Genomic DNA, 27391 nt, shown 5'->3' with positions numbered 1-27391 from the left:
CATGTTAGGGATGACTGACATTAAACATAATATTTTATAGTAAAATCTAGGATGTGTTTAACAGTTAATGGATTGTAAAAACAGTTCTGATATAATCTTTGTGAACATAATAACAATCCTTCAGCATTGAATTTCTTTAAAACTTATTTAAAATTTTTTTTGCTCCAAGAAGTCTCTTAGATTTTTGTTATAATTTTCTTTTTCACTAGTACTGAATTTTTCAATTTGTTTGCTAGATTTCAGCAATATGAGCATAAATAACTACAGTATTGTGAAGTGTTCTTCTCTTGCTTCACTTCTTTTAGGTTACTGTTCCTGCCAATTACATCGTAAGGGGAAAGTTTGATAACCAACAGTTGTTAACTCTAAATAATAATTTTTTGTTGAAAATAGCATAGTAAAAAACATAACACAAGTTCAAAAATGTTTAAAAGGTGTATTATTTAGTGTCAAAATTTGTAATATATATATATATTCTTTTTCACCAACTGTCAAAATAAAAGGCTTTTACTTATATTTCTTAATAGTATAAATACATACTATGTTGTTGTTGGGCTTAGGATCTTTCTACAGTAGGTGCCTGTAACTTGTTAGCGATAAATTCAATGATAAATGAACAGCACGCACTTCACTTGTTTTCAGAATATATATATATATATATATATATTCAGAACAAGTTAAATGTAAGTACAACAAATTCTTCACACTATAGAGATTATAGGCGTATCATAGACACTATATATAGAGTTTTCTTCTAGTCAAAAGTCCACTTAGGCCTATTCAATTGCTTTAGAATGTCAGTTGACAAGTCGAACTATTTTCTCGAATACTATCATACTAGTATTCTGTGTGTGTGATTCACTTACAATTGTGGCACGAGTTACTGTAATCATTTGGTCTTCTTTCTTCTGAAGATCCTCTGTTCTATTTGTCAAAGTGCACACAGACTGATTCAATTACTTTAGAACCACGGTTTGACAGAATAAATTATTTTTCTTATCTCCCTTTCTATCATTAGTCTTACTCTAACATATTAAACGTTAGGCCTGTAATTTCTACAGTAGTTAACTTCACACCAAACTTTTCCTTGGCCTGTAGCTTTACTCTTTTTTGCTATTATCTGTCTGTTGTTTCCACTGGTCTCACACTATTTATATCTTTATCACTTAATCTTCTGCCCATCTTCTATATTCTCGATGTCAATTTATTGCTTCTGGCATTTGATAGTCTCAACATCAATGAATTATTAACAAAACTTTCTTCAATCGTCTACTTTTAATTCTTATTATAATGAAAACTAAACAATAATAAAATATTCACTCACAAAAATAATCAATAATATCTAAACTAAACAGTCTTTTATATCATGATTTAGAGTTTAGCTTTCTTCAATAAGCTAATAAAGTTAAGTCAGTAGTGTTAACATTATATAAAATTATTGAATTATAAATATATTAAGTATCAGAATCTGGTTATGCCATTTTCTAGTTGTGCTTAAGTTTAAAATACTAATAGCATCTGCAGGGTATCTTCATATCTCTATTGGGTGGAGCCATTTTAACAACAGACAGGAATGTTATTACAGAATTTGATTATAGTAAGATTCTCACATGCAAATCTGATCATGTGATATTAATTAAAAATCCTCTTTCATTATAGTGTCGTTTCTTTTCTACCTCACCTTTCACTGAATGTTTTTTTTTCTCCAAACAATCAGTACTTGGTTTATCATACAGGTGACCTGTTCAGCCAATCAAAAGACATCACAGTGTAGTCGCTTTCACAGACCACAAATGTTTTCAATAAAGTAGTTTCAAAGAGTATTTTATGTAACTTGTATCAAAGATTATTGCAGAACAAATAACTTATAGAAATGTAATATTCTTAATTTTAAACTAACTCTACTGAATGACCAATATGGTAGCTTCTACAGCACATATATAAGCAGTCGTCTGTGTACAGTATTTTTATGTTTACTCAAAATGTAGATTGCAATTTTATGATTGATTAGCTTTCATTGTAAGTCTGCTGACCTGAAAAGAATAAAAAGAATAGAGTTAAATTCATATTATCCAAAAACTGTAGGACAGGGCTAGCAGCAGATGACTTGACTGTGCCGCTGGTTAATGCAATATTTCAAAAACATAAGACAGTAATTTATTTTCTTGTGCTTCATTTGATAGATTTGGTTTGTTTTGAATTTCATGCAAAGCAACATGAGGGCTATCTGTGCTGGCAGTCCCTAATTTTGCAGTGAAAAACTAGAAGAAAGGCAACTAGTCATCACCACCCAAATCTGGGCTACTCTTTTACCAACAAATAGTGGGATTGATCATCACTTTATAATGCCCCATGGCTGAAAGGGCAAGCACCCTAATCACCTAGCCATGCCAGGTCTGTTGTTGATAGAACTATGACTGTCAGTAACTTGGGCACTGCTGTATCTCGATTAAATTAAGAAGTACCCTGTGAAGAACTAGTTAAAGCAAAATGAGTAAATCACCAGTGTGCTCTCACCTTGGCCTGTACTGAGTGACAGTGATGGTTGGACCATCTAATGTCATCTTGTGAAATATTCTCCCAATACTCATCAAGCATTCATCCTGGGAAGTAACAATATGTGAATGGACCAGATCAGTAATATTCAAATGAAACACACTATTTATAAAAAACAAAATCCTAGATCCTTTTAAATTCAAAATTACAATTTCAAGTATTTAGATTACCTTAAAATGCAAAAAATAAAAACATGAAAATTACCTAGTAGAATGCAGATCTTATCCTTTATAATCGCAAAACAAGTACATGAGATGAACAAAATCTCTTTAAAATAGTAGTTGAGTTGAAATTAAAGTTATGATAACTATATATTTTTGACACACAAATATAGAGTATGTGGTTGCATAAATAATCATTGCATGTTATACTTAACAGCAACAAAAACACTAGAAATTCAGATCCCAATGATATAAGTTATAAATTCTCTATCAATAAAATAACAAAAAACAATTTAGTTTGTTTTCAATAATTACACAGAGCTACACAAAAGTTATCTGCACTAACAGTCCCTTATTTTGAACAGATAAACTAGATGAAAGGCAGCTAGTCAACAACAACAACACACACTGCCAATTCTTGGGTTACTTGAACTGAATAATGAGATTTTACTCTGACTTACAACACCCCCATGGCACCAAAGTACACAGCACAGATTCTGTGGCAACACAACATGAACTATGGATTTGCAGTCTAGGATACTAAACCCTAGGCCATGTCTGGCTTAACTATTTAGTTAATTTGTAAGTAGGCATCAATGTGTAAAATCTATAATGTGTGTGCAATCTCTGGTTTCTCAATAGTAAGCTTTAAGGATTATAACACTATAAATTTGGGTTCAATACTTGCACTGGGCACAATGCAGATAACCCATTATGTAGCTTTACACTTAAACACAAACATATCATATGTACACATGTATGTATGTATGTGTGTGTGTGTGTGCGCGCGTGCATGTACATATATATCATAATGATAAAGTTATTTCCCAAAATCAGTTTATTTAAACAAAAACTTACATGTTCGGTTTGGTCGTTCTTTACTCTAGCACAAACAAGTGATGAAGTAAACTGAGGACTTAAATTACTCTGTGCATGGTAGGATGAAGGATGGTGTATTGGCATTACAATAACTTGGAAACCCTAAATTTTTAAACAAAAGTAGTAAACTTATTTATTCAATAAAAATAAAATGAAATCAAAATGTTATCACACTGCATATAATAACAATGAAAATATTACATAATATTCTGGGTGAGTTCTCTTATTCTGGTGTGTACAACCACTTGAAGCTGTTAAAATATGACACCAGCATGTATGTGTCAGTGAATATCAAATAAATCAAAATTTACTATACATATTTTTAATATGCAACTTAATGAAGGAAAACTAATTTTCTACACAAAAACATTTTCCTAATTTGAATTAAACTCTTGTATCCAAGTGTACAGCAAATAAAGACACACTAAGAATATATATATATATATATATATAGCCACACACACACAGTGTTATATTCATGCATAAAAAGTATTGAGTTTCTAAGTAAAATCTAGAATCGGTTATTTCTAATTCATAGGTTACTTGTTTTAGTGCTTGATTGTTAAGTTCAAAGTTATTAACTATAGAAACAGCTCTAACCTTTTCAACATAAATACAACAAAAAGTATCATTACCTTTAATACTATAAACAAGTAAAGAAAAAAACTTTTCAAAAAAGGAACTAAATGTAGGGATGGCTAATATCACTCCTTCAAAAACAATTCAAAAAATGTAGTAGGGATGGTATTTACATCATCCCTACATAATATCACAGGCACACAGTATAGTACAATGTTAACAGACAAAAATATGATAAATTAAACTCAGTTGTGATTGAATAGTTATGTATATATATTACTATATGTCAATTCTTGTCTGTAGAGATGATGCAAGTGCCATCCCTACATTTACTTCCTTTTTTGAAAACTTTTTCTCTACTTGCTTTTTTAATGCAGTGTTTCAACAGACATAGGAAGATTGTATTTATAACCAAGTTCTAAATACAGTGAGGTTCCAACTGTAATATATATACTGTTTATCCATTACTGGCTGATAATTCCCGTTTCACCCTATACTTAAGCTTTTTAAAAGGAACACCAAATTTTGTAAAAAAGCTAACTTAAAGGGGTAATCATAACACTTTTTATACTAGAATTATGATTTTTTAAAATTACTGCTAGTTAATAATACTTATAAAAGTGAATATTCTGTTTGGAACTATGTCACCTCAGTGAAATTGGTTGACACCATTGTTTTGGCTTTTGAGTTATCATGTAATAAAAAAGAAGAAAGAAGAATAAGAAATTCAAACTTTTTGCTGATATTTACAGACATTCCCTACCAGAACTTGTGACTCAGTCATTACATAGATATTGTTATAAAAAGAAACACTATATAGTATTGTAAAGTTCTAATGACCTTTTGAGAAGATACTTAAAATATCATTTCAATGAACAATCTGAGCCATCGCTAAATAGGCAGTGCTACCCCACCTGCCCAATTAATAATAAACATCTTTAAAGAAAACTCTAAATTCATTTTTTTAAGTACACAAATTATCTTTAACACACTACCTTTGCATACAAAGTGACAGTGTCAGTATTACTGTAATATCACATCATGCTGATGATACAATTTAAAAAATAATAATTTATTCAGACCAAACGAGATATGCTACAATAAATACAGCTTTAAAGCAACTATTATTAATGAAAAACAAAAGTTTTGATGACATGTTATTTTTAAAACTTTCATATCTGTAAATGTTTACCTGTTGCAGTCTTTGGCTAATGAGTTCCCTATAAACTTGAGCTGCTGTTATTGGACAATGATGTTTGGTATCCTCCTCCCCTCTGTAACATCTGTAGAAATAAAAAGAAAAAAATTCTAAAAAACAACAATGACAAAGTTCATTCCACTTTACAAAATCTGACTAATGATTTCAATTTAATTATAAACTATTCAGGCCAACTAAAGTCTTCACTTAAAGTCAAAGTCTGTGTTGTTCTTTAAGTAAAAAAAATGTTTGTAAAATATCTTGTCATTTTTGTTTATTTGCTACAAGTCACTACTGATTCAAGTTGCAAGAAAGAGTTGTATTTTATTTTATTTTTGATATAAAAATGACTTGCAAATAGCAAAGCAGTGGGATGTCACCACAAGTCACATTGTGGAACCTTAGTTGGCATGTTTGGCTCCTATATGTTTGATTCATAGCTTTCAATGAACCACTCCACCATTGGTGAGAATAAATATTATAGCCGTTTCTGAAGAAGGGTATTCATATAGATTGTTAAATAATGTAGAGACAGAAAATACAATGTTTCAAAGAAGATAGCCTTCAATGTTATTTTTATTATATATATAGTTTGATAATGGGTAGATTTTACTTTAGTTCATTTCATTATTCATCCTTGTAAGGAAAGATCTAAATAAAACTTTTGAATAAGGTTTTAGTGCTAAAATAGTACCTTTTAAGTCCAATCCTAAATTTGATAATTGGTTCACAATGTTTGGGCTTAGATGTCACCAAGTTGTGCAGATTGTGGTCTACATTTGCTACAAAATATACCACATATGTTGTAAAGTTTTTGACTTCTCTCTGACCATGAGAACTTTCAGTTGTTGCTGAAAAATTTTAATTTTATTTGAAATCTGTACTATGAGGTGCCATTTCATTATTTACTTTATTCAAGTTTCTTCTTTTTTGCCAAGTACTTTTTAACTGATAAAGCACATGTGTTTGGGTCATTTTCTTATGGAAATTCAAACCACTGGCCAATTAAACAGATCATTTGGCAATGCAAAGTGGATAAGGATGTTGTGGTTCTGTTCTTTCTTCATAAGTTCTTTAATTTTATTTATGTTTCCAACATCATAAAAGGCAAACACCCTCAAACCATTACTGAACCTCCACATGTTTCACTGGCTTGTTTACAGACTTCTGCGTGAATTTCTTAGGACTGTCTTCTCACAGAAACTCTTTTAAAATTTCCAAAAATTTCATGCAGTTCACTATTGGTGGTCCTTTGCAAGAAAAACAACGTTCTTTTTGCCATGATTTTCTGTAATATTTTCAACTTCATTACTGATACTTTTCTTTCCAAGCCATATACTTTTATGAGTATTCTTAAACTTAACAAAACACCATGTTTGTCATGGAGTTGGGCATTGATTTCAGAAGTTTTGAAGGAGATGAAAGTGAAAATTCTTTAACAAGGTTTACTTTCTCAGATGACCTTTCCTTGCAGATATTTTAAAATTATCCTTTTGTAACAAGATGTTCCAATGTCCACTGTACTGCACCTTTTTAAAGGCTATATTTGATCATAATATAACATTATCTATTGTCCTTATGAAAAGCAATAATTATTGTATGATTTCTACCTTTTAATTAAAAATCTGTTTGGTTTTTTGACAATTTAATAATTTAAGAGAAATAAAGAAATCAAATTATTTTACCATATAATGTCAGGAAAATAATTACTGAAATATTGTACATATTTAGAATTATTGAAGGAAATGTTTTCAGTCTCTATTGTAACTTGTTTTAAAGACAAATTTTTCTTGTTAATTGATGTTTTATAGGCTTATCTGTTATAAATAAACATTTCAAATTGCTCAAACTTATAACTAGTACTATATCATATGTGACTAAAAAAGGAAGGAGGTTAAGAAGGTCTTCAAAGATATCTGTAATACTGCAGTAAATTAAAATCTATCAATATTCCTATAAACTGAGTCATTGACAATCAATTTATATCATTTTTCGATTAGATTAGGTAGTATCATTAACTAAAAACTCGGGTCACATATTCTTCAGTTATCACTTGGATAAGCAAATTCTATCAAAAATTTTAAGAATATATAGAAACAAGACTAGGAGATATTTTTAAGCCAAAAAAGAAATTATTCACCTTAGGGTAGTAAAAAAACAAGACACACTGTAAAAGCTTAATATCAATTGGGTATATGACCCAACTGTATAAACTGCAAGTACATCACTGTAAAATTGATTTATAACACCCAATTAGATTTTTACAACAAAATGTCTTGCATCAATTAACTATTAAGCCTAAAGTAGGTCTCATAAATAGGCAAAGTCAACATTTTCCTAACCCTAAAATGTATTTGAGATAATTACTCATCTCTCTTTCTGCAGAACAAAACTATTACCTCTCACACCTGCTGAGAAGGTTTTTGCATGTGCCACAATCCCTGAACAAAACTCCCACCTCTACACACATTAATCCTTTAAGTACAAGTGTGGCTCATTTGTGCAGTGATGATGTTTTAGAGATATATTCAAAATTTATTCAATTAAACAACTTTATTATTGAAGTATGTCAATAAAATTAGCATAGGAATATACTTTATAATTCAAATTTTATATTACATAAGATTTAATTCCTTAATTACAAAATTCTCAATCTTCACTTTTCTTATCAAATGCTGTACATTTTCTCATCCACTTTGTATAGCATCTGTACTATCTATGTTATATAAACACAATCTATAAATAATCACAAGGTAAAATGTAGAGTTTCAAAATCTTAACTTTTCTGTTTGCTCAGATATCAATAAATTTTTCCCAACCCATAACAGAAGCCCTGCTCATTTATCATTAACTTTCAAGGCAGTTTTCAAAACCACATGTTCTTATTTGGTGCATATATTTAGAACTAATGGAAAGAGCTTATTTTCTATTTCAAGCTTTGAACTGCCCATTTGAATCTGGCAAGACATTAGTCCAGAGGAACTGAATGATTTGTAAGAGTCAGAGAAATTGATGCTCATAACATTAACGTTTTTTTAAACTTATTTACAGTTTAGTTACAAAGTCAGTTAAATCATTGTGCTTTTTGAACATACTATTTTAACGAGTTATGTACTATTTATGTTCTAGAATGCATACTTGAAGGGTAACTATTTATTTCAAGAATAAATTTAGAGAAAAAAAAACTAGGCCTATTTAGCAATGCCATTCGACTGCATGATTTCACATCAAGCCATGTTGGTGTATAAGAATCTGCTAATGTATGTGTTCCTGCTGTAATGTGGTGCCTTTCATGGATGAATAAACTGGGTACGAAGAATCAAGCCAGGCAATAAAACCACAAAATTAAACTATATGTGAAAGGGTAAAGAGTTGAAATTGTGGATATAAGAAAACTGAAAAACTCCCAAAAGAATGGATTCAAAGAAGAAAAAAGGGTATTGTTCATTTCATAATTTTCAAAATTTAATTTTATTGTACTTTAACTTTAGTTCTAGAGTACTTTAGCTCTAGAGTTGAGAAAATAACATAGAATATAAAGTTTTACCTGGAGAAACTTTTGGTATTCATTTAGGAGGCTCTAGAGGTTATGTAAATGAAGTAGGAAAATTTTAAGATTGAAAAGTATTTTTACTCTTAACACCAAAATCATCTTGCACTCAAATTGACTCAGTAAAGAATCCAAAAATTCACACACATCTTTACTATAAATACCTTATTAAAAACTCAGATTTTTTTGGGTCAAACAGACTTTTAACTTTTAATAAAAGCTTGTCAAATGTCTTGACGAAATACTATGTAAATTCAGAGTTCTAGCATGTATAGCTTCATAATCTTTCAAGATCATGCAAAATGACCAACCCATCAAGAAAGGATTAATTTGAACTGTGCTAGCCTACAGCACTCCACTAAAAGGAAGGCAACACATCTTCCATAAATTACAACAAAAGCTCATTCTGGACAAGGAAAAAAAACACACAGTGGAAGTGCAAAGAAAGGTGAGTGGTTCTGCAGAAGGGTGAGTATGTAGTTGAAATATATTTTCAAGAAAGGAAAATGTTAACTTTAGAAAAAGTCTCATCTATCTGCAGAGCAAAGAGCTGGAATCCTACATTGATAAGATGGTTGAGAGGCTGGTGTAGATAAAGAAATTATAAAGATGAGAACCTCTCTAAAATCACAGAATTAAAAAGGGAAAACCCATGGAGTGTGTCACCCACTAAGGGAGGGGAGCAGCCTTGTGGGGTATCACTTGATTGGAAACTCGCATCCTTCTCATGCAAGGAATACTCTTTGTCCAATAAAAGTGGTAAAACAAAAGATGCTGTGGAAAGGATGCTACCAGTCACCTTCTACACTCTTTACAGAGGCTCTCAGAAGGTGAGTTATTAATTTTTCTCATTTTCTTTTTTTATAGGTCTTATCTATATATATCTATATTATGGAGCTAATGAAACCTATTGTGTGGCTAGTGTTGCTTTACAGGGAATACTTATTTCTCATGAAATCTACATCGAATGGAGTTTAACAGAAAATGGTAAGTCAATCTGCCCATGCTCTGTGCCCACTGTTGAGATTGGGTCTTCTACAAAACTGTTTCAGCAGTATATATGTATTTTACCCCCAGGGAAAAAGAAATTGATAGTACCATGTGCAAGCCTGCCTTTACACCAGACTAGTATGTGCTTTCCCTATTTGCTATAACCTATTTCACAATCTGTCAGCATGAGAATTTATGCAGATGAAGAAAATTTCTGTTTGGACCATACATTCCTCTAGTGTTCTCCCTCTATGCAAATTACCTTCACCTCTATTTTTTCTTCTAGTGGAGTAATGAGAGAACCCTTACTTCCCTAGCCTTAAGCTGCTGGGGAGGTAAGTATAGAGAGTTCATCTTTGGATTGGTTTAATCCCACTGATATGAGACCAAGTGGATGTATTCCTTGACCTTGATTGAAAATAGGGCTGGGGTTTATACCTGGAAGTGTAATACAGGCCACCCCTGCACTAAGAACCAAACCCTTCCTGGTGACTAGGCCAGCTAGATGGTCTTGTGTTCTTGGAATGCAGGTCTGGGATGATCTCTCTCTACATCTTCTTATTTTGATGAGTATTCCTCCAACACTGTATAGCCTGGCTTATTGCCCTAGCTAAACCACATATACATGCTCGGCCAACTGCCTGAGATATCATTGAATGGTTGAGCACTCTTCCAATTCCACCCACATATGCAACACTCCTAACACCACATAGAAGGATTAAACCTAGGGGTAAATGAAACCACAATGTGATGTAAGTAATGTGTGACACAAATGTGCCAGGAGTCATCCATATCCTTGCATGCAAAATTTCATACAAAGAACATGGAAGAATAGAGGCAAAATAAGCCAGGAGATAATGAACTTGATGGAGGAGACATGAAAAATAAAACAACTGTCATCACCCATAGAAGAATAAACTAGTCAGATGTGGTGTATAATCTAAATGGTTAAAACGGAAGGAAATAAGTTATTAGAAGAAGAGGAATCCCATGGCAAGAAAAGACTTTGTCAACTACCTTGAAAGGTGGTAGTATGGGTGTGATAACAATGAACAGCCCATACAGGACAAAGGAGACAATCAGGCTCTGAATGATGATATAGGGAAGAAAGTGAAGGGAAGTTGATTGGAAAAAAACATCCAATCATCCTCATGAGCAGCTCAAATTCTGGGGAGGAAGGAGTCATCAGAGAAGACTATTAACCTGTTTCCATGGTAAAGAGTTCAAAGATGCTAGTTCTGAACTAATAAACAGAAAATTTGAATAGTCAGAGCCATCTTATCGCATGGGCACACTGGGCAGTTGCCAGGGGGCCCCGAGATTCAATTTGAAAAATAAAAATTAAGGTTCATATCATTAAATAGAAATGGCGTTAATGTAAAATCAGGGCCTCCTTACCTGGCCAGCACAGCAACAGTGCAGCACTCCAGCATTTTTGTATACGTGTTTTTGTGTTTTTATGTACGTGTAATACAACACAAGCAGTCCTATTGCAAATGTTCAAGAGTTGTTAAAAGTTGAATGAACTCTCAAACAGCTCAGAGTATGCAGCTGATATATAATAAACAAATAGCACCACCTCAGCCAGTGTTATTACTCCATGGCCTAATTATCAGCAAAAATACCAAAATTTTTCAGCAACCCGAAATTTCCCCCCATGACATGGTTCATGATCAGCCAGAAGATACAGTAAATATAATTGAAATTTTAGTTGTTACTTGTTTGGGTACCGTACTGTCCAGCCGAGTAAAAAAACAATTTCTTATAATAATATTAATGATTATGAAGTTAAATCGAAAATAAAATAAAAAAAAACCTGCTGCAAAAGCTACTGCTCCTGATCTGGATACAGCATCAACACTTAGTTCCACTCCTGCAAGCACTTCTTCATCTGATCCCCCAGTTCCAGATACATGAGCTCCTTCTCCTAATGAACTACTAGAAGAAATACATGAATCCGCAACGGTAATCGAGAATGTGATTCACGATCACGCTCTGACAGATCCAGGACTACGGAACACTGAAAGATACTGCTACAGTAGACCACTGGATTCTCAATGGGCCGACAAAATGTCAAAATCACGATTGTGACTTTTCGAACTCCCGCCGTGTGTATAGTGAAGGAGAAAAAACACAGACAAGATATTTAACAAACAAATTATTCAAATGTGAACTGTGGAATGGTGAGTTTATAAAATGCGAATGGCTGCTATATTCACCATCCAAAGGTTGTTTGCATTGCTTTACATGTCATCTATTGTCCAAGAAAGAATCTATCCTTCTTCTTCTATTATACTTTTTCCTGTATAAAACCAAATAAAAAGGTTAATTTTTTTACCTTCTGAGAGTCAGCTCTGAGCTAATATCTTCTGGTTGAAGAAAATAGTCAGAAACAACAAAATCATACTGCAAACTTCGTTTATCTGGAAAATAATCAGTTGTAATGGGCAGGCAAGCTGGAATGGCAAGTGATTTCCAGTCAACACCTAAAGAAAAATACTAGATGTCACATCATTTATACTTCCTTTATATAACAGCTAATATTAAACAAATACAGACTCCATGACAAGATACATTCAAGGAAAACTGTTGGAATAAAATTTGCTGAATACATTATTTTAGGGGAATAAGTTAATTAATAAAGTTACCACTGAATGTACTATTAGAAAGCCTGACAGCATATTCCAGTTATTATATGTATAACTTATTTCCTTATGATAGGGTGCTGGATATTTGGGGGAGGAAGGAATGAGCTATTACCTGCTCACTCGTAACAGCAAGAGTGAGAATTGTTTAATGAAACTTCTAATAGTGTCTATTTGAAAATTTTTGTAACTCTACAAATTTACATATTTGTATCATCTACTGACAAGTTGTCTCTCTGCAGGTGGGAAATTTATTTATTTCCACAGTCTGAATAAAAATCCCAGCAGGAGGCTAAAAATCGACAATGAGTGTTAAAGATTTGGTTTATTAAAATTATTTCATTCAAAACAAATATTAATAAACTTATATCAAAAGGAAATTTAAAATTCTGACATTTCAGTTATAATTTTATTTTGGAGAAAATTGTGAGGATATATCACACAATTTTTCAAAAGTTGATATTATGATATCACAAATCTTTTTGTGACTCAGACACTATGCGACCATGTGATGGACAATTGATAATTAGTTCAAATGTTTACAGGATAACAGTTATTGTATTCAGAAATTTTTCAGTTGACTACCCCCCCCCCCTTTGATAATGACAAAAGATTATATAATATCTAATAAGCTTTAAAAAGTTTGAAAGATAGAAAACTTTTTGTAATTTTCATTAAAGTGAAGTCTTATTTAGTTAATGCTGATAAAACTTCTAAAAAAATGCTTTATAAATTTATGTTGAATTCCTGATGACCAAAAAATTGGGTGATAAGTTAGAAATCAGAATTCTAAGAAGAGAGCAAGAGCTCAGATGTAGAGTATATATATAATTAAGAAAAAATAATAAATCCAGTTGAGATTATGTGCTGATTCAAATCTAGGTAATTTTTGTAGCAAAGGTTTGTTGAAGAATCTATCTCTAATGTTATATCGTATAATACTTTATTGCATGTGGACCTGCTTTACAATTGTCACATGGAGCAGGAATACATCTGGATATTTTTCTGATTAAACAGGTGCAGAGAGAATGTGAATCACAAGATCAGTTGCTGACTGACTTTTTTTTTTGTTTTAGTATCCTGAACAGTTTTAGATTACTTTAAAACCAGGTTATTTTACCTTTTCAAGCAGTGTTTTTTTCCAATAACCTCGATCATTTCTGTATTACAATAGTACTTATTTTCCACAAGATGATTGGTCTTTGTCCAAAATGTCCTTCCAATTCTACATATAAGGCATTTACTTTATGTTTCTTCCATTCCACTTGCAACAAATACTACATTCAAATACTGTGTCTTCGAATTATTTGTTGTTTTGAAGATAACAGGCATTCTGAAGTCACAAAATGAAAACACACAGAGCCAAGCTGATTGGATGTAGCTTTCTGATAAGTTAAAACAGTAAACTATCTTCAAAGAACAATATTGACCTGTAGCAGACTGTATATATATATATATATATATATATAAGAAGAGGTTTTTTAGCAAATTATTGTGTTGATAGACAAAATTTATGGTAAGCAAAGAGAAAATGCCCTTAACAGCATGAAACATTACAATACCATTCATACTTAAATAAGATTTTGAAAGATCATTTCCAAAGAATGAAACTGACCAGTGGTCAAAGCTGGTGTCCACTCCTGCTCTCCTGTGGCACCCCATAATAAAGTCAAGTTTCTGTCAATGTGAGAATCTGATGACACATAAGTTGATGTTCTTATACCAGAGGTACGAAATCTACCTAAATAAAATAAATAGTTTATATGCTAAAAGACTTAAAAATTGTATTTATTTATTTTCATTTAAATCAAATGTATTTTATAATACTTTGTACATTATTCTTAATTCTCATACAAATTATGAAGACAGAATATGGGAATATTAAGGTGTTTGAGATGTAAAATTCCCCACATAAATCACCTAAAAAGAATCTACATTCTGACAAGAAATAAGGGATGAAGAAAAACAAAAGACAGACAGATAAAGCAGTTTCTAAAGTAAGTAGTTGAGGAAACCTTAATTTATGATCCAGGAAAAACAAATGATCAAACAAACCAATTCAGCAGAAAGAAAGAAAATCTTCTAGACCTTCTCACATAAGGTTTGAAATTTTATGACACAACTGACCTGGGACTAACAAAGACTGCAGTGGTGGCCAGTGGATATAAAATACAAAGCTATGACTAACAGTGTAGGAATGCACAGGGGAGGGCCATGTTTTGTTTGCAGGACAACATTTATGGTCATAATTTCTTAACCTAGAGCTAACAAAGAAGCTAAAATTAAACATTTTTTTGATTGTCCTCTAAAGAATTATAACCAGTAATAAAGCTCTGAAGGCACTCTCACATGCTGAATAAAAAGCAGCATCTACAGCCAAGGATAAAAAAGAACAGAAATTATTAGAAACAACTAGAATAAACTTCAGATAAATAGTGAAAATTCAAAATCAAAGGGCAAAAAGTCCAACTGGAACACTATAAAGCTTATGACTACATCTTATAGTCTTAATCTTCCTCTACCCAAGTGGCAGGTGCAACACATAACTAGTACATTTCAAGTCTGAAAGGAATCAAGTTAAGAATCCAAGCATTCATTATGGTAACATGCTGTGTCATACCATGGAGAAACCCATCCTGGTACTCATGGTGCAAGGTTAGCAATTATGCAAAACAATTGAAGGAAGAAAGGAAGAGTTAACTTTTTTGTATCGGAGATGTCACTGACACCCCTTGATGTTTTCCTTCCCACAATGGAAAAAATTAACTAAATTGCATAATAATTAGACTGAAGTTATTAAATGTTATCAAGTTTATTTTATCAAAATTCACATAACTTGATCTAATTTTACTATAATTTTATGTTGTAAATTTCATAAATGTTGTTGTGAGATGTGGTTCTAAAAAAACATTAGATATACGTTATTTCATTTCAGAATTTTTTTTTCAATGTTGATCCGAAAGTTCTATCCTCTAGATATCCAATCAGTTTCTACTTGCTTAATATTTATCAACGTACTAGTATAAAAGCCTATCAAAAGTTATAATTTTCCTACACTGAAAATGTATTTCCGATAAGTACTTTCCTCTTCTCACAAGATTAGCTATTTTCGTTCATTGCTGCCCTCTATATGCAAACTTTTTATTATGCATGCCACAAGCCTTTCACACCCCTATTTGGAATAAAATAATCCTATCATGTCTCTCGTGCAAATCATTATGCATCACCTATCCATAAATAGGAGCATAGTATGCTCACGTGACGCATGTGACTCCCTCTATGTACCTCTACCGAACTATACCTTCGAAGTTTGGCAGATGACGGAAGCACAGGAAGTGAGTGGGGAAAAGGGTGGGAAGTGTGAATGGAGGGAAGTACCTATCAGAAATACATTACCATGGAGGAAGGAGGATGGATTGGGCCAAATGAGAAGCTACAAGGGAGAAACCAGATCTCCTTGCAAAGGCCTGGACAAAAGCCAGGCATTAAAACAGAGGGCATGAAGTGTGGGATGTAGAATAAGGGAAGTGGTACTGGAGGGAATAATTGTTGGTGGAGTAAACAAGAAAACCATTGTTGAGCTGGCCAGTAGGGAGTGATCAGAAGGACCCGGCATGGAGTGGCATGGATCAGGGAAACTACCCGATGAAGTAAGCAGATAGAGGATAAACACATAGGAATTTGTGTGTCCAATCCTGGCTGAAGGTATCTATAGCCAGAGCCCAATGATGAGGAACTGGGGACCAAAATACAGACAACTGGTAATTGAGGGTGGTGAGAAAAGCATCGATGTGAGAAACACCCCCCACAGACTGCAAAGCCACCAGAAAATGAGGGGATGAAGAGACCACTCTGTCAGGTAAACCATTCGGGGTGGGAAAGACGATCTGCCACGAGGTTGAAAACACCTGAGACATGACATGCAATTAAACGATTGTGTTGCTCATGGGACCAATATAGGAGATCCAACATGTGAAAACAGAGGGATCTCGACTGGGTACTTCCTTGGTGGTGGACATAAGCCACCACCATGGAATTGTCAGAACGGATAAGGAAAATCAGGAGGTAGAAACAGGCAATCAAAGTCCTCATCAACAGGTTCAGGATGAAGAGGGGCAATGTCTGGAGATAAAGGTTGACCCACATAATGTTCAATCTCTCTGTGAATACATGTAGACAAATCTCCCATTGGGTCATCAGCACATGAAGCCTGTGGTATAGCACCTGGCTATAGCGTTTGAAGTAAATAAGAAATGCGATTGGAATAAGGGTAAGTGAATGGAAATAATGTAAAAAACAACAAAAAAACTGCATATTTTAAATTAAATTAATCCACTTCGAGAAAACAAGACCTCAAACATGAAACCAGATGAAAAAGAAAGACATCCGAGTGTAAGTGCTGCCAAATGTGAAGTGATATTTTGGTAGAGGCACACGTGTCATGTGAGTGTACTATCCTCCTATTGGTGTACAGGTAAAGCATGATGACATGCATGAGACAAATGTTTGAATCATTTGATTCCAATAGGGGGGGGGGAGTGGAAGGCTTGAGGAGGGAAGTACTGCACTGGAAATGATGGGAAATCAAAGTCTACCAAAATTGAATCCACCAGTATGCATTTGAAACTTTGCTGCCTGTAAACAGACATAAGAAAAATAAAGGACCTTCTAGCTTCGGGAAACCAAAGCCTATCATAAACTGTAAAAACACCACAGGAATTAAAAAATATTTGTTAGTGACCTAAGACCTGACCTCCCAAAATAGCACCAGATCCTACCAGGTAATATTTTAACTAGAAGTATTCTGAGTTAAAATCAATTTACATCTAATAGATATAGTTTCTTTTTAATATGTTATAAGTTATTTTATTTACATGCATTTTATAAGCACAATAAACTTAATAATAACATAAATAAGGATTTGAGTCACTAGAATAATCTGCCATCATCTAATGTACTCTTTAAACCACAGCTAGGCTTACCCAAAGTCTTGTCATAGAAGAAACTGTCTGTACCTTTAAAAGAAACTTAATTTAACACGAAAAAAATTTTCAGGAACAAAACGACTGTCTAAAGAAAGTATAAAAAATTCCCAGATCTGTGGTTCGTTCCTAAGCTTTCTAGACTTCCCATTACATTCCATTGTTCTTCTCTGCAGGAGCTGCATCTTATCAATTTCCCCACAAATTACTTGTCACATCATTTTATTGACTCTGAATCAATGCAAGTTGTTTATAATTTTCTACATCCAATGGAATTTTATCTTAGCCTGTATCTATTTTTAAAGGTGAACTTAATTAGTAGTTGTTCAGACCAAATGGTGCAACATCATAAAAGAGAGGAAACAAGGTCTTGTAATATAAAGTTTCAAACACAGATGGAAAAATCAAGAGCAAAACAAGAATTTGCAAATTGTATTTTCTAGGGATGATACTTCCTTAGCATATAAAAATTTATACTTTGGAATGGGCAAAAAATTCTACAAAGTATATAGCTGGATTTTTTACAGGCAAAATTCCTTTGAGTTGTACAAAAACACAAGTTTGAACATTTTTTTCCATGAATTATTCTAAGTAAATGTTACAAAATGAGAAATTATCAATTCTAAAATATTTTTCAGTTAAAATTTTTGAAATTTGATATGCAGGTACTCTCTAATGCAGATAAAGTTAATGGGAGCCATTAACTTTTTTTGACCAGACACTACAGCTATCTGTATCTAGCTTTATCAGAGGATGATAATCACAAATAGTTAGTGCATCTTCTGAAGAAATTCCCAAAACGTTTCCCAAAAAAATAACAACACTAAAACCCAAGAAAGCCAGTAAGGTGACCAACTCATCAAAAAAATGGTCAACAAAAGATAATGGAATTACTAGCTTCTCTTGACATAATATACTACACTCCTTAGACTTGTTACTGCTAAAAATCATTAAAATATACTTTGGCTTCCTGCATAAAAAACAGTGTGAACTGTATTTATATCATATATACTGCCTGCAAGACTAAATATTCTCTGTCACAAAAGAACAAGTTAGAAGGTGAAAGAACATAAGAAATTCACACCATAAAAAAAGATGTACATATTTCAAAGCCTACCATTAAATCATTACTTATCGAGACTTGACATCACAACAAGTGTCACATTTTAATGCATTGATTTTTGTGTGCAAGTATATTTTACACACAAACACTGTTATAAAATGCTTTACTATCAATAGCTATTGTGTTAACCCTTTAGTTTGGTTGTAGAACATTCGCTTGAGTCTAAAAAGTCCCACATTTGATCCTGATCTTCATAGATAAAAAAACAGAATGACAAACACTTCCTGCTCATCTCTGTGGGATAGATTTATGTTGAAGGCTTCTCTAGATAAAATGTTATGGATGAATGGCCAATAGAAAACACTCTAACCTATCTTTGAATTCAAAAACAGTAGGAAGAATTTAGCACACATTGTTTAAAAAAATATAGCAAAAAATTTATAATATATAGTTGAGATTCACAGTTAGAACAATATTCTTTTGGTGACTTCTGTGTTTTTCATTAATTCATTAATATATAATATTCTAGAGAGTTGGTTCTGGTTACGTGTACTACTGGATATGTTACATACTAAAAACCAACCTTCAAATGTTGCGAGACTTCCACCACTATTGGATAAATTAATTTCTCCACTACAAAGTTGACTAGCTGCTTTTGTTGACACTCTCCTTCTGTCTGATTCTGTTAAATCTTTGGAAGTTTTAGGATCTTATTAATAAAACTAAGAAACAATATTTTAGTAAATTTATCTTTAATTCACTTGAAGAGAATAAAAATACTTAAGATAATTCTAGGGCAGTAAAGAAGGAGTATATTTTGAACTGCAAAGGTTTGAAATACATTACAAAATTCAGGTTCAAACCTTCAATTTTGCATGATTTACTGATACTATCAACATAATTAGTTTATATTTGATTGAAAACAATTTGATTTTACATATAATCTATATATAAATTATATAAAACATACATATTAGTTTAAAAATATGTTATATATGTTTTTATATTTTAAATGAAAATGAAAAACATGTATTTATGTACATACAGTTGATGCAATGTGTGATACTCACATAGCTGCATACAGTAAGCTTGCATTGCAAAAGCACCCTATTGCAGTCAATTAAAAGAACTGCAGCTGACTTAAGCAAGACAAATCTTTATTTAGCAGCCATTTCCATGCAAGTTAACAGTCAAATTCCTTTTAACATAAAATTGTTGATTAATTATACATACCTAATAAACAGCAAAAAAGAACAGAGTAACATTAACAGTTCTATTAGAAAACAAATATTGACCTTGAAGTATAACAAAAAGTTACAAGAGAGAGAGAGTGTTATTATCAGTCACAATTTTTAACATCATTGTTTACTAAACATATATCTTGATGAGTGGGAAGTGTAGAGTTACATCAGTGCCCTTTCTTCAGCATTAAAATTACTAGTATTAACATATATTTTATTTTTTACACTTATTCTATCATAAACTTTCTCTTACATGTTGTAATCTAGGCATTCAGTATGTATTACTGAAGCAATAGAGCCATCAAGTTAGTCACTGGGCTGCAGTCATTCCAGTTCTAAAAGTATATGTTTTAAATATTAACGTTTGATGAGTGGAATGTACATTTTAAAGGGGTAACAGTAGTGCTCATAGCTGTATTGTAGATCCAACTTAGTAAATGATGTGTATGACCTAAAAATGAGTGGTGTTTGTATTTTACTTGGAATTACGCATGCTTTTACACATCAACTGTATTAACTATCATCAATATTAATAAACATCCTCATAATTGATATTTTAAGAAATTATTAATGATCTTTTGCATATTCTTAATTAAGAATAAACTGTATATCATCATCTAAAATGAATCATTTTAATTTAACCATATCCTGTCCAACACTGCCCAGACAATAAGTGTCTTTAATCAAGTTTAGGTTTTCTTAGAGGAAAAAGAAAGTCAAACGCAGTTTTTTTTTTATTAGTTATTGGCTTCATCAGTTAAATAATATACCTATTCTAAGCCTACAAGTTTAGTGCAATCAAAGTTTCTTCCTAATGCTTCTAAACATGAAAAAAGATTTAAAAGTTATTGTTTATGACCCATAATGAAACGTTGAAAGTTTAAACTGCAGCAGTGCCATATGACAAATGTTTACATTAATCCATCAATTTATATGCTCAATAAGGTATTTATATTACCCAATAAGACTGCCACTTAAAAAAATACAATGAATAAAGGTAAAGGCAAAACCTATATATATATATTTATACTTTGCAATATGAAGTACAAAATCACACATACTCATACAAATTTAAAAAATAAGAAAGTAGTATGAAATAAAAACCAATGCTATGAAACCAATTATCAAGATGACAAGAGAACCATAGGAGATTCAGAACTTACTTAAAACAGTGTAAGATAGGGGGATATTTAAGAGTAAACTTAAACCTAGTGGTTGTGGGCAAGAAATATCATACTGTCATGGTTTGTTTGGAATTGCAAATGAGCTCATGTAACAAGCATATTTAGTTTCAAATCAGCATTTTTCAATGCCACAAAATTATTCACATTAAGTAATTCTGAACAAATGTTAACCAAAATTTATGAGAGAACAAAAATATACTCTCTGTGAAATTAAGAATTTCAGAACTTATATATATATATATAAAAGAAAATAAGAAACTTTTCCTAATATTACTTTGTGTGTTCTATTTAAGTTAACAATCTATGAGATTTAAAAACTTATACACCTTCTATTACGTGATGGTGTCCTTGTAGAGTTTTATTCCACTGAGGATCTCTGTGTAGGGCTGCCAACCTTAGCTGATCCTGGCTGAAAATAATGTCATCATCCACTGTGGGAGGCATCATTGTTGCTGCTGTATTTTGAGGTACAGCTTGGTAATGATGCTGCTGCATAAAGACACCAGTTGGACCTAAGAAATCAAAAATGATCGTTCATTTCATTCTTCAAGTTTTGATACTTCTGAGTTTTAAAAACAAATATGGTACTTTTCAAAATAAATGTAACATCTGTAATATCTGATACTAAACTCTACATAAATTATTTTATGGAAAAAGTAGAGAACAAATTTTATTTACATACTACCAAACAATAGCAGGCTTTAATTTAGCTTCATTCATTCATAGCTGCCATATCTTGTTACCATCAGATTGATTATAAATGATTTAAATACCAGCAAAAGTGACACTGTTACCACAGAAACAAACTACTAATGAAGCAACTATTTCAATTCCACTGTTCTCAAACATTTAAAGGTTGCTTAGAGGCATTAGGCTATCATTCGATTTGTAAAAATGTTTTACAATCACTTATAAGAATTATACTTCAATGCCTACCCCTGTAAAAGTTTCATGGATAACAAAAAACAGAGGTTAAAAATGCATCTATTTTGGTTATATATACTAATGGAAATGAATATGAAAACACTGGAGAATAACATAAACACAAAAGTTTAATTAGGTCTGTGGACTTACAACAGGCTGAACGACAACATACATTAGTATTTGGCACGTAAGCCCTTTGCTCTCTTTACAGGAGAACACCTGGTCGACATGCTCTTATACAATTTACTATTGAAAGTGCATGGAATATTTCTTCAAACACCCTGTAGCATGCCACATAATTTCACAGGTTGCTTGGTTGCCTCTTGCCCTCTTTCTTTACCTATGTAGATCCCAATTCCTTCAGCAATGCTCAGATCTGAACTCTGGGAAGGCCAAGGTAGGGCTTTTAGTGTTCTAACTGGCTGTTTCCTCTCCTGGCAAGATTTTACCATGTTGTTTAAATACTTACATTCATTATCCTGCTGAAACACAAAAACCTGGACAATATCAGATACACTCTTAATGGAATGTCATAGGGTATTATGATCTGTCTGTGCATCTCTGGAGAAGATACTACCATAAATATGCACAGATACACACCCATAATGTCTTTGTAGCTGTTGTACATTGGTAGTGGTACTGTTCTCATTTTCTTCTGTGAAATATTCTGCCACTAATTATTGTGGAACAACTCAAACTTAGATTCACTGGTAAACAAAACCCTCTGTTAGGTCTGCTCATTCCATTATTTGATTTCTACTTTTCATGCAGCTACATGTTCAATGAGGCTGCAATGAGCTCAACTGTTTCTTACTGTTACACCTGTAACTGAACAACCTATCAGGTTAAAAAACATTAAAACATAATATACATTGCTTCATGATGATAATGGAATAAGTACATTAAAAAACATCTGATAAATCATGTAAATACAATGATGTTTACTGTACTTATAAATCATTACTGGTTAATTTACTACTGTGTTAGCATAAAATGTTTTCGTAAAAAAGAATCTACATGCAAAACTAAGGAACATTTTTAGGACTTCAACCATTTGAAACTAATATTAATATTTTACCCTATGAGTGATGCAGCAAATCAATCTTTAAACAAAGTGTTAATGTTTGGCAGTTTATTGTGAATAAGTAGGAAAAACTTAAAGAAAGCTTGCAAGACTACACAGTGAAACAATTTTCTGTGAATAGATGAAAAGTCAGAATAAGCTCTGTCTAAATACTGAGACACAAAATAAGAGGCATTCATGATGCCCTAACAGCAGTGGCAAACAATAATTTAATAGTAGATAACACTAAGATTGAGGACTGATAAGAGTGTGTGGAAAATTTTGTTCTGTATCAATACAGCAAGAAAATATCAAACATTACCTAGGCCATTGAATACTGAATACTTTTGTAAGGTGAATATACTAATGCAAAACTCAGTGTAAATGAAATGCCATAGAAGCAGAAATGGTCGGACAAATTCATAGCTAAGTAAGTAAATTTATTTTCATCATGAAGAACAAGATGAAATTATTCAAAACCCAGAAGAACACATATGTAATAAGTCTTTTCTTCCTCTAGTGGATATTGCCCCAGGTTCTATCTCTGAAAGATTTCAGCAACTACTTTAACACAGTGAAATATGAAAGTACTTTTACAATCCCAAACAAACTACCACAAAGAATGTCATTAACTAAACAACTGAAATAATCTATAGCTACTACTGAGACAGTGGCACTTCAAATTTCATATGCCAAGCAATCCTTTTGTTTCAAGGCACCATTTTGATTTATCACTTGTGCAATTAAATCAAGTTTCTAACAAAAATTCAAGAAACACACTAACGGCATACACAATAAAAACTGAGACTTTAAAACCTCTTTTTACCAAGAGAAAAAAACAGATGTTAATTTCAAATTGTTCAAAATCTATCCTTCTGACAAGACAAAGGTGTAAGCTGGTAACAAAGTTTGATGAGATTCAGTTGAAATCTTCAAGAGCTGACCATACATTACTTCTGCAATTGGGAAAACAAACTTATCCAATACAAAAGTCTTCAGAGTTAAAGTCATTGCAGGAGGTAGAAGTGTCTTTACTGATGTTATCAGTGACCTTCTGTACACGGTTTTACTGATATTCAATTTTCTTTCTTTTCCAAGCTAACCCATATGGTACTTTGTTTTCCAGCAATCTCATTCCCTCTGAATGTCAATGAAGACCTTCCTTGGTTGCTGTTTCCACTTTACTAGTACATAAGAGGTTGGTATCCTGCAAATAAAGTTGTGCAGGATTTGATAAAGGGGCTTTTCTTGTTTAGCTTTACACCAGCAGGACCTGATAAATATATTCAGGTGATGGTCTTAAGTGCAGTTACTTTCTTTTCTGCCAGTCATCTGAGGATCAACCACTCTGAGTTTTATGCAATACTGCATATGAGTCGCTCAGAAATATTATGTTGGTCATTGCTTTCAGATATACAGAGAAAAGCTTACTTTATGACTTCGAGCTCAATCCTTATGCTGCTTGTGAGAAACATGAAGGCTCCACCAACCTTATTCAGAATAATGTTGCTCAGATCCCAGTGCAACCAGAGGTATATTCCACATGAGAGGATTCAACAACAATATTTTGGTGATGGTGGCTGTATAGTCTACCCAAAATTGTCTCCTTAGGTGTTGTTTTCTTGGGAAGTTGAAATGTCCCAATTGATCTCTCGGGGCACCTTTTAGGCAATCTCTTGTAGGTTGATCTGCAAAGTTGCTGTGGAGCTGGGATGTCTCAAACAAAAAAAGCAGTGGTTCACTAATGGTCTTTAAATTGCAAGGCTTAATGAAGAATTTTGCTGTAAGCAATGTTGATGATATATGGTGCTACTGAGGCTTTTGAGGTATAATAGGGTTTTGATGGATTCAGTTAAATTTATTCATCATTCAGTATCTAGCACTAGCATACATATTACTAATGCACTGTACAAATGCTGCATCATAACAATAAATCATTGAAAAAATTAAAAATATTTTTAAATCATAAATAAATAAAAAAAACATTAATAAGACTATAATCAGATAGACCAAAATTCCTTGTATTGTGTTCCCTAATTGAAACTTCTATACTGATAATAACTTTAACTTGAACAAAGGAAGATAATTTTGATAATGACACATACAGTGCACCAATTTATCTTGATTTAATTTATATCTCATATGTATACCAAATTCCTGCAAGTTTTCAGGAGTAACAAGTAATAATTTTTTGAAGGCCTAAACACAACAAAGGCCTTTCATCAACATTTTGATAAAACAAAATATACAGTTCATTTATATATGGATCAGACTCCTCACCACCTCTAATAGCTGTCCAATGTTTTACACATTAGAACTTAATTCTTTAAAAATCACACAATTCAAATTTTACAAAAAATATACTCTTAAGTTAAGTTGTAACAAGTTAACTTACTGTGGAAATTGTAAATTACTACAGATACCATGATAACAGATACAGATAACATTCAAAAATTTAGATAAATTTTGCATGAACAGTCAATTTTAACACATTAAAAATAGGCACTCTTCCTATTCTGATGACTTAAACAGGACCTCAGCATTCTCTATATCACAAACTAGATTTTTTTTATAAAAGGTTCAAATCTTATTTCTTCTTTGCTAAACTAGCTCATCATTTGTTTTGGCTTGAAATGCTTATTGATTTGTTTCCATAATCAATGAGAATCAACAAGTGGAGAATTTCTTTTACTTTTCAGAACCACAAAAAGTAAAGATTTATTTCAGGGTATCTTAGCTTTTTTTAAATAAAAGACTTTTTCAGGCCTTCCCAAAAAAGAAAAGGTTTAGTTAGAACAATAGTAATCCTGGTACAAGAAGTAAATTTTCAATTGTTGTCACACTACAGGAGAATCTACATTTCCTTAAGTGCTCTTACCTTGTGGAAACACATGTGTCCAGCGCCTTCGATTGGATGTAAGCTTGATTGTGACATGAGATGGGTCAAATGGATTAACCAAAGCCCTAGGTTTGCGGTTCATCACTTGTTTGTTCAAATGATGACCTTTGGATGACCCAGCACTTCCTACAATTGCCCTCACTGGAGGTGAAAATTCCGTTTCAATATCATCCCTAGAAGGAAGTCGATGAGGAGCATGGCCTAAGTCTGGAACTATATAAGAGTTTGATTGAACTAAAAGTTCAATTTATGTTCTATTCTGTAACAGTTTTATGAGGTATAAACATTCTACCTGGCAAAATGTTGTTTGTATACATATAATTTTTTGAAATAAAAACTACAGAATTTTAGATTGATTAACTGAACATAACTTGTAAATTAATGCTCTCATGCAAAGTAGGAAATGTGTTTTCATTTGTCGATGCCTATTAAACAACAGTCAACCACAATATAAGCCCAAAATTCTTCCATTTTCCAGAAGAGCAGTCAATTTGATTTCAAGGGAAAAGAAACAAAATACAATCTTGTTGGTTATTTAATTGCCTAATTAAGGTCAACAGTTGGAACTAACATCTTAATTGTTGATTTTCCACCACTTAATGTCAGCAAAACCTGTTGAGCACTTATGAATTACTTCCAACATTTATATTTAAAGTAAACTGCTTCATTGTTTTTTGATGTTTCATTGCTTTCTGACACCTTGTCACTCACAGATCCTTTTAAACACCAGTCTAAAGAGACTCAGATCCTTGTACTTGTTCTCAGCACGTTATGATTTTAATAATTTGAGCTGCATAAAGTTATAAAATATGAGGTAACAATAATAAAAACTGCAAACTATCAATTCACAAACCTTGATTAACATAGTTAACATGAGGCAACTTTCCTTGTTAACCATCAATAACAGAAGTAAAATGCAACAACTCTTTACAATCCAGATGATGTTTTACATGAAATTATTTCTTACTACCAAAATTAAGTAGACTGGAGAAACAGAAATTGTAACTTGAAGTCTAGATTTTGCCCTGATATTTTTAAATTTGGAGATCCATCTGTTGAGAGATCAATTATTTTTTCCATGGCAAATCAACATTTTGAACATGATTTTTTTTATCCTTTTAATAATAGGTTATAGATGTTTCAATACCATTGTTAAATAAATAAGTTACATAAGTAAAAAAAAAATAAATAAAAATTAACATGTTTTCTCTGAAGGATAGTAATAACAATAGCCAATTTTTTTCTAGTTAACTCTCTCACTATAGGCTCAGTTCGAGGGACCTCATAACCATTTTGTGCTTGTTATAGTTTTCATGCTATAACTTTTAATATAGTAAGAGTATCTCATGAAATTTTGCAGATTATCAGTATATATATTACAAGGCTTTTGTACACCAAATTTAAGGTTTTTTTTATTAAGTTTTAAGATTCTTTAAGTAATGATTTGCTCTTGCTATTTTTTTCTTTTCGAATGTTG

General features: G+C 32.3%; 1 protein-coding gene across 8 annotated transcripts in view; it reads right to left on the bottom strand.

The window, feature by feature from the left end:
• The window catches only part of LOC106465918 (GATOR complex protein DEPDC5-like), a 141607-nt gene that overhangs the window by 54810 nt on the left and 59406 nt on the right, over positions 1-27391 (bottom strand). For 7 of the 8 annotated variants that reach the window (XR_002612094.1, XR_002612096.1, XR_002612095.1 and 4 more), the window contains 8 exons: positions 25894-26127; positions 21355-21540; positions 19187-19294; positions 14174-14299; positions 12252-12399; positions 5368-5458; positions 3576-3698; positions 2518-2603 (listed from right to left, as the gene is read on the bottom strand). Coding sequence is in view for 3 of the 8 variants with exons in the window: in XM_022393868.1 (XP_022249576.1) it covers positions 2518-2603; positions 3576-3698; positions 5368-5458; positions 12252-12399; positions 14174-14299; positions 19187-19294; positions 21355-21540; positions 25894-26127 (1102 nt within the window). In the remaining 5 variants the exon portion in view is untranslated. The remainder of the gene's footprint in view (positions 1-2517; positions 2604-3575; positions 3699-5367; positions 5459-12251; positions 12400-14173; positions 14300-19186; positions 19295-21354; positions 21541-25893; positions 26128-27391) is intronic. The other variant, XR_002612097.1, reaches the window with a different exon arrangement.

Source organism: Limulus polyphemus, unplaced genomic scaffold, assembly GCF_000517525.1.
Source record: "Limulus polyphemus unplaced genomic scaffold, Limulus_polyphemus-2.1.2 Scaffold2094, whole genome shotgun sequence".
NCBI lineage: Eukaryota > Metazoa > Arthropoda > Merostomata > Xiphosura > Limulidae > Limulus > Limulus polyphemus.
Note: the sequence above shows the minus strand (reverse complement) of the source record. Positions and strands in the feature narration are given on the sequence as shown.